Source organism: Rissa tridactyla, chromosome 5 (genome assembly GCF_028500815.1).
Source record: "Rissa tridactyla isolate bRisTri1 chromosome 5, bRisTri1.patW.cur.20221130, whole genome shotgun sequence".
In the NCBI taxonomy this organism is placed as follows: Eukaryota; Metazoa; Chordata; class Aves; order Charadriiformes; family Laridae; genus Rissa; species Rissa tridactyla.
The window spans coordinates 71,020,531-71,036,621 of record NC_071470.1 but is presented as its reverse complement, the minus strand read 5'-3'; the positions used below and the strand labels follow the sequence as shown (position 1 = coordinate 71,036,621).

General features: G+C 39.1%; 1 protein-coding gene across 3 annotated transcripts; it reads right to left on the bottom strand.

The window, feature by feature from the left end:
- Positions 1-718: 718 nt before the first annotated feature.
- Positions 719-16,067, bottom strand: ELMOD2 (ELMO domain containing 2). 3 transcript variants are annotated; one of them, XR_008466653.1, is made up of 10 exons: positions 16,002-16,067; positions 15,594-15,741; positions 14,300-14,328; positions 12,867-12,961; positions 11,913-12,042; positions 10,814-10,947; positions 10,128-10,196; positions 8,811-8,944; positions 7,882-8,383; positions 720-1,041 (listed from the first exon to the last, which is right to left on the bottom strand). XR_008466653.1 is itself a non-coding variant. In XM_054203187.1 (9 exons), exons 2-9 carry the CDS (start codon positions 15,736-15,738, stop codon positions 923-925), a joined length of 855 nt encoding a protein of 284 aa, XP_054059162.1. In that variant the 5' UTR covers positions 15,739-15,741; positions 16,002-16,067; the 3' UTR covers positions 719-922. The 3 variants fall into 3 exon arrangements, 2 of the variants coding, with proteins under 2 accessions (XP_054059162.1, XP_054059161.1); XM_054203187.1 differs by lacking the exon at positions 7,882-8,383 and having other exon boundaries at positions 719-1,041; XM_054203186.1 differs by lacking the exon at positions 720-1,041 and having other exon boundaries at positions 3,914-8,383.
- Positions 16,068-16,091: the final 24 nt, after the last annotated feature.

Genomic DNA, 16,091 nt, shown 5'->3' with positions numbered 1-16,091 from the left:
ATAATGATATTCATTTGCAGCTGTAATCACCATTTTGAAGACTATGACTTTGTTTTAATTTAAGATGCCAAGGCCAGAGCAGAGTGCTTTATTGTAATGCCTGGGAACTAAGTCATCACAGAAGTCTTCAGCACTAAGGGTTAACATCCTTAAGTGGCCTAATGACCTTTTAAAGTCTACAGATCCCTAAAATGCTTCTCTTTTAGGTGTCTGTCATGGTAAAATTAATTTAAGCCTGTTGGCAATCTTCTACACACCCCTAGAGATGCACGGATCACCCATGAAAATCTTTTTTTTATCTTAAAAGGGCTTGCCAGCTTTTCTCCGCACCCCACCCACAGGGCTGGGGGTACAGCGCATCATGAAAATGATTTTGCTGTTACAGCTCCCATAACAAGAAGAGGTGCCACAAGTGCAACTCTGGGGTAACAGGAGCCATTTTACAAGCCAACTTCTTCTTGTTTTGCTCCAGTAACCTTCCTTACCTTCCAGATCACATCACCAGAGCTCCTAAGTGTAAGCCAGGTCACCTTTAAGAACGGCTTTGCTACAGGTAGAAGCCAGGTGAGCTGATTTCCTCCAGATTTTTTGGGTGAGGCTGTTCACCTGATTAGGGCCACACCAAATGGCCACCTGGCAGTTGCCTATTTGATGACAGGATCTGATGTTACCTGTTCTTTACTAGCTGTGTGGCAGCCGAGGAGAGGAAAGCTACAGACGAGTTCAACTGACCAGCACACGGTGATGTGAAACCTTTGAGAAAATGTGAGTGAATATTTTTATTTTTAAAGTCTTATCTGTATGTGTAGTTATGCTGACACAACCAAGTCAGTATGGCTTTAGAACTGTCTTGTGCTTTGTACGCTCTGAGAAAGAGTCTCTTTAATCTGTGAACTGTAGAGGTCAGTTGGGGCTGTTAGTCTCACAGCTGGGGAAAAAAAATAAAAATCTTTGTCCTCTTCAGAGCCGAAATCTGGGACTGGACACTGATGTGTGCTGCTTTTCTAGCTTGGTAGGAGCCTGGTGGCAGCAGGGTGCCGCCTGCCAAGAGACAGAGAGCAGATAATGGAGGAGTGAGAAGTTATTTTGTAGAACTTTCTCTGTTTAAAAAGAAAAGAAGCCATAAAGAAACATTCCTCTCAAGTTTTTTTTTCCAATCTGTTTTTCAATTTCTTCAGATGCTGATAGCATGTGAAAGTTCAATGGTGCTTATTTCCTTCACTGCAGCACGTTACAGCTCCTGCTTTCTAGGTGTTAGAGCTGAGGGTTGTGTTTTGAGACTTGTGAAGGTCAGCATTACATGAATTTTGGGCAAGCAAACAGAAAAGCTTGTTACGTGATGTATTAAATCTGCTGAAACTTTGACATCTAAACTGTTGTAAAGAGAAAAGTGCCTTAGGAGTTCTTAAACAGTGATGCTGGAGCTTGTGTTATAGCAAACAGCAGGTGGTGTGTCATAAATGAAGACGGCAGAGGCTGGTATGGTGTGGTATGTAAAGGGGCTGTGGGAGCGAAAGGGAGGAACCTTAAAGAGTTGGTCAAGCAAAGAGATGGTGCTTTTCCTGGGAAAGCTGTGCAGCTGGTCCGGTTCTTCAGCTAGGTGCTCTCCACACTTCTGGATCCCTCCCCTTGCAGGGTCTTCATCATTAATCTTGCAACAGCATTTTGAAATTGTGGTAATTGGGTCTCTCGACAGCAGATACAGTAAACCAACAGATACAGAAAGCAACAAGAAACTGTTGGGAAAAGTTTGAATTCCATCAGGTTACTTAGAGCAACAAACCAAAGCTGGTGCATAAGCGCTGTAAGGCTACAACATGCCTAAATGGAAAAGCAATAGGTGGGTAATGGCACCCGTGGCTGCACCAGTGTAGTACTGGTGTGGAGCATGCCTTGCCAAGTCCACACCGGTTTGGGCTGGGCGCATGTTAATGAGTTCCAGTGCTGTTACTCTCCAAACTTCTGGCATCCCTGTGAGTGACTTAACCATAATCTCATGTCTGCTCCAGTTCTTGGTAATTCAGTAATAACGAGGTATGATGTAGCTAGAAGATGCCTTTTATCAGAAATGAAATACTAACAGTAAAAATATTTGATGCTGTTGTATCTATTTTTGTAAGAAAAATGGACTCATCGGGCTTAGACTAAAACATCTGTGGAAAAAATGAGGAACAGTGTTACGGGCTGGTAGGTGAGCTCAGCTTATGGTGGAGTGTGCCTTAGTACCCTGTCCTGTTGCTCAGCTGGAGCACGAGGTCCCAATATCTGGGGCCTTCCTCCAGACCCTGGCACCAATGCCTGCTGCTGTGGGAGAGGGCTGGCCGGGACTGGAGCTCACCAGCTCGGATACACGTCGAGGCTTAACCTTATAGCGAGAATGGAAGCGCAGCAGTCGCATCTGTTACTGAGCATTATCCTCTGTTGGAAGAAAACATTTCTTTTATGTTACTCCTATTTCTTTATGCTAGCAGATAGGCTTGACCCAAATGTTACGTACTTTGTGACTTTTAACGCTCATTTAAAATGCTGACTTATTCAATGGTGAAAATATAAATTAGCCCAGCAGCAAATAATTAGAACAAAACTGTGGCAGTGAATGTTAAATTGGAATATGGCTAATAATAGAAATGTGTGACATGTGGTGGTCACTGTGTAACTGTTTCAGTGCTGGGAGTACAAGGGATGAAATACAGGACCTTGGTCTTAAACTGCAGTGCAAGATGCTCCCAATAAATGGTGGCAGATAACATCTCAAAGTATGTGACTCAGAAGATAGTTTACCTCTGGTTCTTTTTCCTGCGGTACTCAGTATCTCAATTTACATTTCCTGAATAGCTGCTTCCTCATTCCATTTCCTACAATAACTGGTATTTGCATAACTGACCAACTTGACATTGGGGGTCTGGAGGAGTGGGATGTTTCTGTAGTGCAGGGCCTGTTCTAGGCTTCTGCAGAAATAAAAATTGCTACAGCTGAGGTCCTGTCCTTCTCATGTAGTGGCACGTTGGAGACCAAATACTTCTATTAATGTACCAAAATTCAGGAGTAGAAACAAAGGCTACCTGAGAAATACAAATGGAACTGAAAAACAGCATAAATTACTTGACATAGTTTTATGGAGATGAAGGTGTGGTGGAAGACACAGAGGTTAAAGTATTTTCTTGGTTTAAAAAAAAAAAAGGACATTAAAACACATCAGGGCTTCTCTTTCTTTCTCCAGTAAAGTTCTCCAGACTTCTTCTCTAAATCTCAATTTTGTTCCTGGAGTTTTGCTCTCCTGAACAAAAACACATGCACTTCAAGCAATTATGAGTTCATTTCCAGGTCCTTCAAACCTTGTGGTTTTTTGGGGGTTTTGTTGGGGTTTTTGTGTTGTTTTTCTTTTTAAAGCTTAAAACAGAGCTTCTTTTAAAGTGAGGATTTCAAGAGCTACTGACATAGAGCAGTGATAAATCTCTACCAGTTGCAGCAGAGTGTGGCAGCCTACCTGTGCAATATTCTCTTATGTCCCATAATCAAAATTCTGGTCCATCACTGAAGAGAGCAATGTAATGCTCTAGCTAAAGAAACTCAGCAAAGCTACTCTCTGCCTCCTTCCAACCCAGTATGCTTTTTGTAAGTGCTATATATCAAGGAAGTGAGGTCTGCTTTCTGTGGCGTGGACCAAAAGAACTTGAGAAAAGGGATGCTGCCACCTTTCAGGTCAGGTGTAGAACAAAGTGAGGTGATGGTTGAGAAGCCCCTCAGCTAGCAAAGTCTACCCAACTGAAAAAAAAACCCAGCCCAAAACAAACAAAAAAAAAAGGTTGGTAGGATAAAGCTTTCTCTCATATCACACAGAACTTCTAAGAGCATGGCTAACTGGAAATTGTTACGTTTCCTAGCAGGCCAGAACACACTAACATTGACAATGTTTTGGAATAACTCGTTCTTTATTTGCTACCACTGTAAACATCTCTTTCCATTACACAGACATCACAGTTTACATTATTGCTTTTATATTGTGGTAAACAGAAATTTCTATTAGTATGCAGCTACCTAAGCACAGTGTGATAAGAAGAAACTGCCCTCAAGGTGTCTTGGGCTGTTTTTTTCTTCCCTAGAGAAAGACAATATATAGACTGGCACAAGAAACATCGGTCCAAAGACTGATCACCATTGTACTACAGCAACACAAAACCAGTATGACAGAAAGAAACAACAGGTTACATCTCTGCCACGCACACACTAGCAGTATTTTAAAGAATACTGACTGCTGAACTCCCACCTAACTAAATACAAACTTCTTCACCACGATAATTCTTAAAACAAGGCTAACCAATATTCTTTTGTAAAATGATTGTTATTTAAACTAGGCTAGAAAATCTGGAAAACGAATGCTTGGAGCTTTGTGTGTGTCTGCATTTAATTTTTTGTTTGCATTTTTTTTTTGTTTTGCTTTTCAAAGAGTGAAAATCCCAAAGTATTTATCTGAGGTGCTTAAATCGGAGCCTTTTCCTATTGTCATTTGGGACAAAATGCCCTATTCTTTACACTGCTGTATCAGATGACAGAAGCAAAACCAGTTTAAAAACACTCTCAGTTTCTTTCTTCCTAAGTAGCACTGTCTTCAAATCACTTTCCAATCAAGTTGGTTACTTAAGAAGCAATGTGTTTACTTACTTGAAAGATTAGATTTTTACTTTTGCTTATGGTAAACTTCTACTTATTTTCAGATTAATTTGTTCATGTAGTGGCACCATGTTTCAAGCATACACAAACAACAAAAGTGGAGGTAGTTTGTTAAACAGTTGCTACAGGAACAACATCAACAAAAAATTTAGAGAACCACCTTGTTGTCTTCGGTTTCAAATTATTTTTTTTTCTAAAATTACCATTGCATATAAGCTTTCACATAGTGAATGCTTTAAAGAGGCAGCAAGTTAGAAAACTAACAGTACTTTCAATTTCTAATAAGATAATACATACTTTAAAACATGACAGTTAATAAATAACAAGAGAATTTACCAAGGTTTTAAGACTCTTAGAATAAACCATGAGCAACAAATTCTGATGTTAAACAAATTGATCACATCAACTTGCAGAGAGGTGCCCTACCTCCATTTTGAATCTTCTATAACCTTAGGACTGTCACCCTACAACAGAGTTAGGATAAAATACCGCTGACTAGTAAAACATTAAGTCTTCCCTTTCCTAAACACAAATTTACCTTTTTTCCATATATTTTCTAGCTACCACCATAATACAATTAGCCTACCGCTGGTGCAAAACAAGGACACCCAGTACTAGTCTACATATAGTGAGTGACTCCTACACAGAAGGACTGGACTACTTGATTGTACAAAACTACATGCAAATTCTGTTTATGAGGAGGGGGGTACTGGAGCCTAACAAAAATATTTACCTTAATTACTACATGCAAACTAATGCATTCCCATATATGTCACTCATCTGACGATGGTTGGGTTTACTTTTTTTTCCTTGTATACTGCCACAGTTTACTCCCAGCTCACACCTTGATTTTTAAAAAAAAAAAAAAAAAAAAAGCTAATGAAGATGCCTCTTCATCAGGCTCAATCTACATTCTACAATAAAATGTCTTAGGTGTGTAATAGGAAATCTGAAACTTGATGGTTGGGCTTTAAAAGCCTCAGCAGTAGGCAAATGTCAGTCTCCTCGTGAACAAGGAGCTGAGCGAAAGTTTCAAGGCTGGCAAGGCGTAGACTCTAGCGCAAGGGAGCGTTGAGAGGGATGGCTCAAGCAATTTTGTGACTTGCTAGCAAGCAGTAGATGAAAATAAGAATGGGATCTCCTTTCCTGCTGCTGCTAAACATATTGGGGTTACTTCTGAAATTCAAAAAGTCAGTCTCTGGTTGCTTGCAAAGGAGATCTATAAGCAATAGCAAAAATTATTAATGAAGAAAAACATTACAGAAGCTGGGGCTAGAAAGTAACAGACAACTAACCTCTCAGCCACTGGGAAAGAGTCCTCTTTCCACTTCCTCAGATTTTAGGCATGTCCAGTATCTACAAAGGTCAGAGAAATGGAGCTCCGCCGTAGGACCTGAATCCCAGAACACTTTCCATAGGATCTCAGCTTTTTCAGTGGTGAGAATTACAGGACCCAAGTACCTGGGAGCAGCAAAAGAACTAGGCTTCCTCTGGTCAGTTTTGTATCTAATCTAGTTGGTTCAGCTCGCGAGCCACTGCATAACCGTAAATACTCTCCCTACAAACACCTTCACATTACTCTTTTTTTAGTAGACTAGCATCAACACAACACAGATGAGACAAACCCTTCTCCAGCCTGCACATGTTTAATTCTTGTCTACATCTGAAGTATCATAAAGAGAAAACAGAAGTGCACTACCTCCTACATACATACTGTCTACCCTGATCAGAAGCTTTTTCACAAATGAGAGATCACCAACATTTAAGGGATCAAAAGCAACTGGGTGGATGCAGTGCAAGAAGTCGCTAGGTACACAATGCAGACTTGCAGAATTACAGAGGTGGGAAGGCACCTCTGGAGTTCAGAGCCCAACCCCTGCCCAAGGCAGGGTCACCTAAAGCAGGCTGCTTAGGACCATGTCCAGTTGGGTTTTGATTATCTCCAAGGAGATGTAATATTAGATATTATAATAATACATTTAATACTTGTGTAGTGTAACATCACTCATTACAAAAAGGGGTTAGTGTTTGTTTTTTTTCTTCTCGTGGTTTTTTTTTTTTTTTTTTCCCCTACTGTTCAGGAAGTTGCTCCTGCATTCTCATAGTAAAAGTTAACAGAAAGCAACGCTCCCTCCCTGCTTCCCTGTACCAACAGGGAAACCTAAATGGTATCCTGAGGTGTTTGAGACTCAGGGACATCAAGTCTAGAAGTTAACTAATTTACCTGAGATGATTTAAAAAAAAAAAAAAAAGGCATGAAAGCTTCTACTAGCATACAAATTTTGTGCCACTGTGTGCTATTTAGGTGTATACCGAAAGAATCTTTCCTAAATAACTCAAGCTTCTAAGGCTATGATCTAGTTACAGAATCAAACTAAAACACTGATTGAATAAAGCAGAAGGCACTTATTTAATAGTAGGTTTTAGAAAAAGAAGTGATGGTCATACCAAATCTGTTTAAAGTTGCTTTAAGCAATAATTAGTCACAATATAGACATGAAGTCCTATTGACTAGATTGTCTGAGGACGCCAAGATTAAGGAACATGTGGTAGCTGCATCCCTTCCATGGAAAATACATCTTTGTTAGAGACTTGTACTCAGGTGTGAATTTATTTTCACAAAATAGGGACTGCAGTTTTTAATGAGTGAACTTTATCAAAGGGCTAAACTAACTCACTTGTACTTCCCACTTAGAATGCCCCATTAGCTGCTAAAAGAAAGGGCTGACAACAGATACAGTCAAGCAGCCTGAGCAGATGAAGTTAGGTTAGAAAGAATTGAAAATTTTTACAGTAGGAATATTTTTAGGAGTAGCTTTAGTGTGAGGATCTTATCCTCACACTGATGATTTGTGGTTCTTTTTGTCTGTTAGTAAACTAAGCTTTTTTCCAAGCATAGGAAATTGCTGGTACAAATCCACAGATTCAAAAAAACTTCCTTAGCCAGAAGTAGTTTCTAGTAAGTACATTAGTATGTTGATGGATTAAGCCTCTTCTCCAAAATCATACGCAACTAAATCCATCCCCTTCATGGACATCTTCATTATAGAGAAATTTAACATTAAGTGAACGATCAACTACATATACAGAACTAGAACACAGAAAGTCTAAAACCAGAGAAATTTCAACTAAAAGAAGTTTTAAAAAGACAGTTAATTTAAAAATTAACAGTAAAACCTATTCATGGAAAACATGATGCGGCATAAATACCTGCTTCATGTTCCTGCACCAAGAAGTATAAAAGAAATTGTGAAAGCAAGCGATCCAGAGGCTCTTGAGATTCGTGGGTTGTTTTTTGTGTTGGTTGGTTTGTTTGTTGGTTTTTGTTTCAAATTTTTTTAAAAAAAAAAAGCTGTCCTTTGGAGAATAGCATATAAAGACCTGTAAACAGAGGCTGATTGTCCAAGCTTTCTTAACTGACTTTTGATTATTTTTTTTAAATGTAAAAAAAAAAATAATAAAATTCTGTTAAGCAGTTTTTGGTGAAACATGCAAAACTTCCATCCGATGCATAATTCCATTTTTGATGCAGAACCTCACAGACTGCAGAGGAGTTAAGGTTTCTTTGTATTTTGTAAGGTTAGTATCACATCACAATGCAGTAGAAGTCCCTTAATTTTTTCATGGAATTTCTCTCTGTACTGGTTGAAGTGCATAATGCTTTCTGGTTCTTCTTCAAACCAGAACTTATCAAACTCATAAACCAGATAACCTGTGAAGAAAATAAAATGCTGTTCTGCAAAAATGACTCCACAATAATCTGCCTTGATCTAGCTAGACCTAGAATGATCCTTTAGACTCTATTCAATCCCTTAAAATAGGGAGTGTTCCACCCTGGTCAATAGCAAACTACCGGACACTGTAATAATGAATAATAAAAAAAAAATCTGCAAATACTCAGTTTTCAGACTGCAGTCTCTAATATATAGAAAGCCACCCAAATGTATCCCTTAGACGTATATTTCTGTAGCACAGTGTAAACACTGTAAGCATCAGGCGCATTTCTAATACCTGATCCAGAAGATAAACAGCTTGCTCTGGCTAATGAGAAAAGAGTGGAAACTTACTCCAAAAACCCTATACTCTACGTTGTAGGCATCCCCCTGGTGGTCTGTATTAAAGAAGCTACAGGTACTTACAGTAAAACTGATGGAAGTGGTCCATCTGTGGCGATCCAGAGACCATGTTGTACAGATGAGACTTTAAAGCACCGTTCTTAAGCAAGCTGTATGCCATTTCTGTCAGATTGATTCCAACTATTGCATAAGAATATCTGCAATGCCAATCACAGGTCACGTTTTACCTTGTGGATCAAAGGACTTAAAAGCTTCCCTGAAACAGTCTGCATTAGGATAATGATTAAGAGTCAGATTTTGCTATGACACTTGCTGACAAGCTGACTCTGGCCTACAGACCACTTTCCATTCCCTGGTGCATCCAACCATGTAAAAGTTCTTTAAAAACACTAATTTCCTATACAACAGCATCACAAATGCCTTCATTAGTTAATAATGAGATGGTAAGGCGTTAACCTCAGTTTGCTCATTTGACATCATTAAATTTGCTGGAATATTAAAAATCAGACATCAAAAATGTCACTGCAGTATAAATGGAATGGCCACCTCAACTGTTATTCAAGCTGAAAAAAATCTGTTTTCCTGTTGCGTGGTATAGAAAGCACTACAACAGAAATTCTTAAAGGACTGTTAAAACAAATATTTTGGGGGGAAGGGAAAAAAAGGAATTCATTTGTGTCAATGATATGGGATTTAATTGATCTGAATGTCTCTGATATCCTATTCATGACCTACTTCCAAGAGGTAATATTATTTACAATTGAAGCCATGAAGCCTCCCATTTTTGGTAGGTGATTGAGTTAATTGCGGACTAGCTGGATGAGATGATATACACAGGCTTACCAGCTTTCCTCTGCATCTGACTGCTTTTAGAGGATATTTTGCTGTAAAGTGAGCTAAATCTTTTGATACACAAAGTTTTCAAAAACAAAGTTAAAGCTGAACAACCACAAAACATGTATTTGTATATATTTAGTACAGAGCAAAAAACTAGCAAAAAAAGGAACCTGATCCAACACAGGATCAGTTAAGGAGAAAAAAAAGTATTCATTTCTAAATCTAAACTAAGCCTATTACAAGTAAAGCTAACTATGATGTTAATGGTGTTCACTGTGTTAACTGAAGTCAGTATTTTGCAGTATTTTTGTCCCGAGGAGTCTATTCTGGAAAAAAAACAAAACAGCTGCACATAGTTCCCAGCCTGAAACTGATTTCTGTGTTCAGTTTCTCATGCCTTTCTACTTTGGCCCTTTTTTCCTCCTTTAATGGAAAAAAAAAACCCACAAATGTTTCCCCTCTTTACTTTCAGGACACATATTTGGCAGTCTTCACATGAGCTCTTACACAGAACAAGTGAGAAAAAGTTATATAGTGACTTACCCCAGCTTTGGGTGATTTGAACGAGAAAGGATCTGACGAGCTTCGTTGGTGTAATGCTTACTAAAATACCTGGCAGTGTAAAACAGGATCTTCCATTATTTTTTTAAGTTCGTATAAAAAAATTCATTTATTCAACATCAAAATGTGTAGCTTTAAACTACAGTTGAATACTACTTTGTACTGAAAAATGGCACAAAATGAAGACCAAGGAAAAGGTAGCAAATTAAATTATATTCGGCATGAACTAATACAGTAAAAAAAAAAAAAATTGTTGTGATCTGAACATCAAATATAAAGTTGCCCCAAGTCCACAAATTAGCTTAGTAAAGTTATGCAAACCTGATTATTTTTCATTACAGTCATTAATTCAGGAATTTTAAAAGCTTTTGACAAGTTATTCTCTAAGTTATAACCTATCAAATCTATAATATGAGAACAAAACGCTAAGGTGTCTTGGGCAAGCAACTTTCTGTTCCTCCCTTCGCTTGTTGGCCTCTACCCAATCACACGTTTACAGATGTGTAGCTGCTAGAAATGTTGACTTATTTAGAAAATACTGATTTTTTTTTTTCACTGTCCAGAAGCCACTGCTTCTATTCAGTCTTTATTAGAAATAGCACTAACTAGAGAAAATACATAGATACTGAAAATCAGTTACAACAAATTAAATACTTCTTTTCACTTACACCAGATTCACTAATCCCAGCAGGCCCATTCCTCTGAAGTCTGTTTTGGGATCATCACCTTGGAAGCCAATGTCACACCACTGCTTGGTGATCCTGGCCTTCAGATTCTCATGAGGCATCAGCAAATTCCAAAGCTGCACAAATATGCTTCCATGTTATGCACAGCTGCTAAAGTATTCCAAGTCACATAATTCAGAACACTTGCTGCTGCACACTAGAAACCATTCACCAAGGAACAGGATACAATCTGCATGCTGCTCTTTTCTGTTAGTGGCAATCCGCACTCATACTACAATGGCTTACTTCAGCAGTTATGAAGATTATTACATGTAACATTAAACATGATAGTTTTCCTTCACAGACAAAGCCACTGTATCAATACTAAAGAAACAAAGACTTGTTTCACTTCAGAAACTAAATTTATGCATCATTTTCTGATAGGACAGCTATAAACTGAAATGGAAATTCTCAATGAATGCTTGTTTAACACGTCAATGTTGGGACTTGCGTAGCAAGCGGAGATAATTACAGAAATGCTAAGAAGATGACATGCTAATATATTTGCACAGTAGAAGCTATTTTAAAAAGCCTCAAGCAGTACTATATGATTTGCTTGCCATTATTTATTGTTACCTAAAATACATTACTGATAGTTTTTCTCTTCCGGCATTAAACTATCCTCTTTGACATTGACTGGGATGCAGTAATAAGAAAACACTAGTGTCTTTTTTTTATTTAGTAATTATTGTTTTACAAAGTTAGAAGTGTGCATAAGGTTAAATATCATTTTAGTTACAATCCTTCAGGGATCTGTTACAAAATTACTTTGCTACTTCTATGTTGTTGTTATGTCTGATCTCACACAAAATAATCCTAGTGCAAGTAATTCTAGTTTATTAATTTGCTTGGCTTTGATGTTGTATTTTACTGTATCGCTTCTATAATGGCTTAGCGGTTCACAAGCAGAAAAGAGCTTTAAATAGGCCACCTGGTAAGAATACTACCAACAAATCAAGTTAATTCAAGCTCTTGGACTTGGAGGCGGGGGGGGGGGGAAAGCCCAAATAAATAGCTTTTGTATTTAAAAGATTATTTTCACCTCAATTAACTGTTCCTCATGTTCTTCGTTATCCGAATCATACGGGACCTTCCTCAGATTTTCCACATTCAAATAAAGTTTTTTATAACCCGATATCTGCAGTAAGGATATATGCAGATTTGTCTTAAACCTGAAATAATAACAAAACACCACACACGGTTGCTATAAAGAGGCACAGTTAACCATAAATTCTTGCCTGAACTACCAGCTAAGGCCTTTCTGATGTTAATTTAACATAAACACTAGAATTAGGAAGTGCTTTATGTTTACCTTTCAAACTACAGTATATTGGTTAAGTATATTGTTTTATGGATCTTATTTCTACTTAAAAAAAAAAACAAACCACCAAACCTCTAGCTGATTCTAGTGCTGCACAGTCATGCCCTATTCACTTAAATTATGGAAATAAAAAATAACTTAGCTAAAAATCTGTGATGACACAAGAAAACTCCATCTATCACCCTGACCCCTATATCTTCACCTACCCCCATACTTTTTATTAAGTCTTAAAGTGTAACTTTGTCAGAAATGCTCATAGCTTCAAAGAAGCATTTAAGTTTTGACTGTTCACAATTTTTCCTCTCAATTGCTCATAATTACTTATGCAGATGAATGCAAAGATTAATCAGGCATCACTATACTCTCTCAAATATATCTAAGCAATCGCATAGTTCATGTAATCAACCTATGCGATAATCATGTTACTAAGAAATAAGGAGTAAGAGAAGGGAACTGCAAGATAGAGTTGCAGTTATCCCAAATCCATGTCAATTAAAACTTTGCAATTTATTTTCTAGAACTGAAGAGGACATAACCATACCTTATTTTCTAATTTCGTTCTAAAGATTTGTGCCGAATGGCCTAAATATTGTATCAGATTAAGCAACTGCAAGAACGTGCCAAGAAGTCAAAATTGTCTGCCATGAAGAACTTATGTTTGGGTTCTAAACGTACCCTGTATCCTTCTGTTCAATTTTCTTTTCTTTCATTACATCTCTGACACACTTCTCCACTTCAGCTTCCTCAACATGTACAGCATTTCTTAAAACCTAGGAAGTTAACACAGTAAAAGACCTCATGAGGAATGCAGAAATCTATTATCTGCTTTATTCTCATTTCTCAGCTTCTGTATATCTGCCATGTATGCATTCTTTACTATAAAAGGAGAACAGTCAATTTATTGCAAATGTTTACAATAAATGGACTCCGCTCGCATATAAAATATTTGCGATAATTACATACAAGCATAACTTGTAACTCTGTCAGACTGTAAACAACAATCTTTACACAGGAGTGTCATAAAGAATAAATAAAAAGTGCAAGAGTTGCTAAGTCTAGGTGGTTGGTTGCTTTCAAATGCTGAACTGAAACATGTTCTTCCTAATCCATTTGAAACAAATGCAGCTATCGAGTAGCAAAAATGATAGAACTTCAATAAGGAAATAATGCTTCAGAGTCAGGAGACAGGGAACTAACAAACTTGAGGTTTCAATGCTGGGATGAAACAAAAGAACTTCATGTTCTGCTATTCTTCTTCTGCTAGTCTTCTAAAGAGCAAATACTAGTAATTACAATTATACACTGCCCACCTAAAATCACTTCACAACAATTTGTCGTATCAACTTTTTATGGTCACGATGCATTCTTTAGTACAATTTATGCTAATACCAAAGCCGCTTCATTTCAGTAAAGCAAAAGGTTAACTCTTCTAAAACTGAATATTAATCAATTTGATATAATCATTTAATTAAGAGATGCTAAAAGACCCACCCATACTGTGCTCTACTGCAACAAAGATGCTTGTGGCAGTTACTAATTCTCTCTCAACAAACATCACATTGCAGTGATCAGCTAGAAAAAGGGAGAATGCAGCCCCCTCACTGTCTAAAGAAGAAAAGTTTTGTTCGATACACAAATTTGAGGGTTTGAAGTGTTAGCTTATGTCTAACCACTGCAGAACAACGGGACAAACTTGTCAGTTAAATGTCCACCTGTAAACTTGCATTATGCTTTTTTTAAACAATTCCAAGCATTACTGTATACGCTACATTTAATTGCTTTATCGGTATCATCTCTCTGTAGATCGCTGTGACCGGGAGAACTGACCCTCTCCAAGAATGGAAGCTCTGTATCACGGCTTGTCTGACTTGCTGCTAACGAGCAGGTAATCTTTCAGAGAGATGGAAACAAACCCTTGAAGGGCCATGGGGTCATTTTTGAGAAACCTCGACCAACCCTAGCATACAGAACCCAAAATGCTGTTCTCTCCTCTCTGCCTTTTATTCCTCTACTTTCCTCCACCCTCAAAAAGCAAACGCACGTGTTCTTTTCTGGGATCTGTCTCTGAAAGAAGGTTTTATTACAGTTTAATCTCCGGTATCTTTTACCTTATTCTTTGATGATGCCAGTGAATGTTCTGCAATACAAAAAAAGTAAATGTCACGGTTAAATTGAACGGACTTGTTTCAAAAAGCTGACAATAGGTGTTCCTGCGGCATGTAAGTATTATAAAATTTTGCATCCCTTTTATTCAAGTAGTTAATAAAAAAAATGACTCAATCTTAAAATCAACAGGTATCAGGTAACTGAAAGTCTTAATTTATATAGATTTTTTTTTTATATATATAACCCCTGAGTAGAATCCTGAAAATAGACTTGGATTTTTTTAAAACATTGATCAATTACATGTACAAACACAAATTTGAAAAGGTGACAAGACAAAAATATGACGGATATTTTCCATTTTTAGAAATGTTTTTGTGTTTATTACTGAAGCAAAGTCACTTCCCTCAAGCTACTGTTAAAACAGCAAAAACTAAATAGTTTCTTAAATTACTATTTTAGATCAAAATTCTGCATCAAGCAGAATTGTGCATTTAATCATTCTTCCTCCTTTCCCCCTGCCCCAAATGCATTCACGTCTGTTCTGTGTGGCTTTTTTAGTAAGAGGAAAGTAAGAACATACACAAAGTGTTGGGAAGACACTGAGAGAAAATATCAGATTTCTGATTCAGTTTTTGAAGCTAACTGGAAGCAGGCAAGGAAACTAGATCTGGCATTCTGATTTGAAGTTCTCACAGAATAGCCAAGAAGAAGGGAACTGTGAAAACACGATTGAGGGCATGCACCCTGCACTTGGGAGAAGTAACTGGTTTCCAACGATTGCTTTTCACAACGATTCTAAAGATCTAAACCAGTCCTAGGGGAGAATTTACGGCCACTTACAGTACCTAAAGGGGGCTACAGGAAAGATGGGGAGGGACTCTTTATCAGGGAGCGTAGTGATAGGATGAGGCGTAATGCTTTTAAACTGAAAGTGGCAGATTTAGATTAGCTATCAGGAAGAAATTCTTTCCTGTGAGGGTGGTGAGGCACTGGCACAGGTTGCCCAGAGAAGCTGTGTCTGCCCCATCCCTGGAGGTGCCCAAGGCCAGGCTGGATGGGGCTTTGAGCAGCCTGGTCTAGTGGGAGGTGTCCCTGCCCAGGGCAGGGGGCTTGGAGGTATTTAAGAGACGTGTAGATGTGGCACTTGGGGACATGGTTTAGTGGCGGACTTGGCAGTGTTAGGTTTACGGTCGGACTCAAAAATCTTAAAGGCTTTTTCCAACCTAAATGATTCTGTGATTGATTCTATCTTCGAGGTCCCTTCCAACCCGAGCCACTCTATGATTCTGTGATTACCTATGCTCAGCGTCCGCTGCGCCCCTGCCTTCGAGCCATCAAAGACACGCTGCAATTCGCATTTCCGAGTCAGCAGCCGCAAGATCCACTTCAGCCAAAACCGAACGTAGTTGCTGTACAGGAACCCCCAGAAGTACACCAACATCTTCTGCGGGAGGAAAGCCCGGCGTTAGCAGCGGGGTCGCGGCGGCGGCGGCAGCCCCTACCCCTCCCCTCAGCCCCGCTACCGCCGCCCGAAAACGCCCTCCCCTCCGGAGGGCAGCACCGCCCGCCGCGGGCCGGCTCCCCCTCAGCCGCGAGCCGTTAACGGTCGGCGCCGCCCCGCACCGCCCCCCACCGCGAGGCCGGGCAGCCGTTGGGCGGCAGCCGTTACGCGGCCCTGCCCCGGCGCGGCCGCCCGGCGCCCACCGTAGCGGCCAGCTAGCGGCGCCCGGCCGCCCCCCGCATCCTCCCGCCGGAAGCCGCCTTCCCCCCACCGGGAAGTGACGGCGGGGCGGA

Coding starts and splice junctions, on each gene's coding strand:
- ELMOD2 (XM_054203186.1), bottom strand. CDS start 15,738: ATGTTGGTGTACTTCTGGGGGTTCCTGTACAGCAACTACGTTCGGTTT. Junction 12,962..14,299: donor TGGCATCATCAAAGAATAAG/GTAAAAGATACC, acceptor TTAACTTCCTAG/GTTTTAAGAAATGCTGTACA. Junction 8,384..8,810: donor CCACTTCCATCAGTTTTACT/GTAAGTACCTGT, acceptor TTTTCTTCACAG/GTTATCTGGTTTATGAGTTT.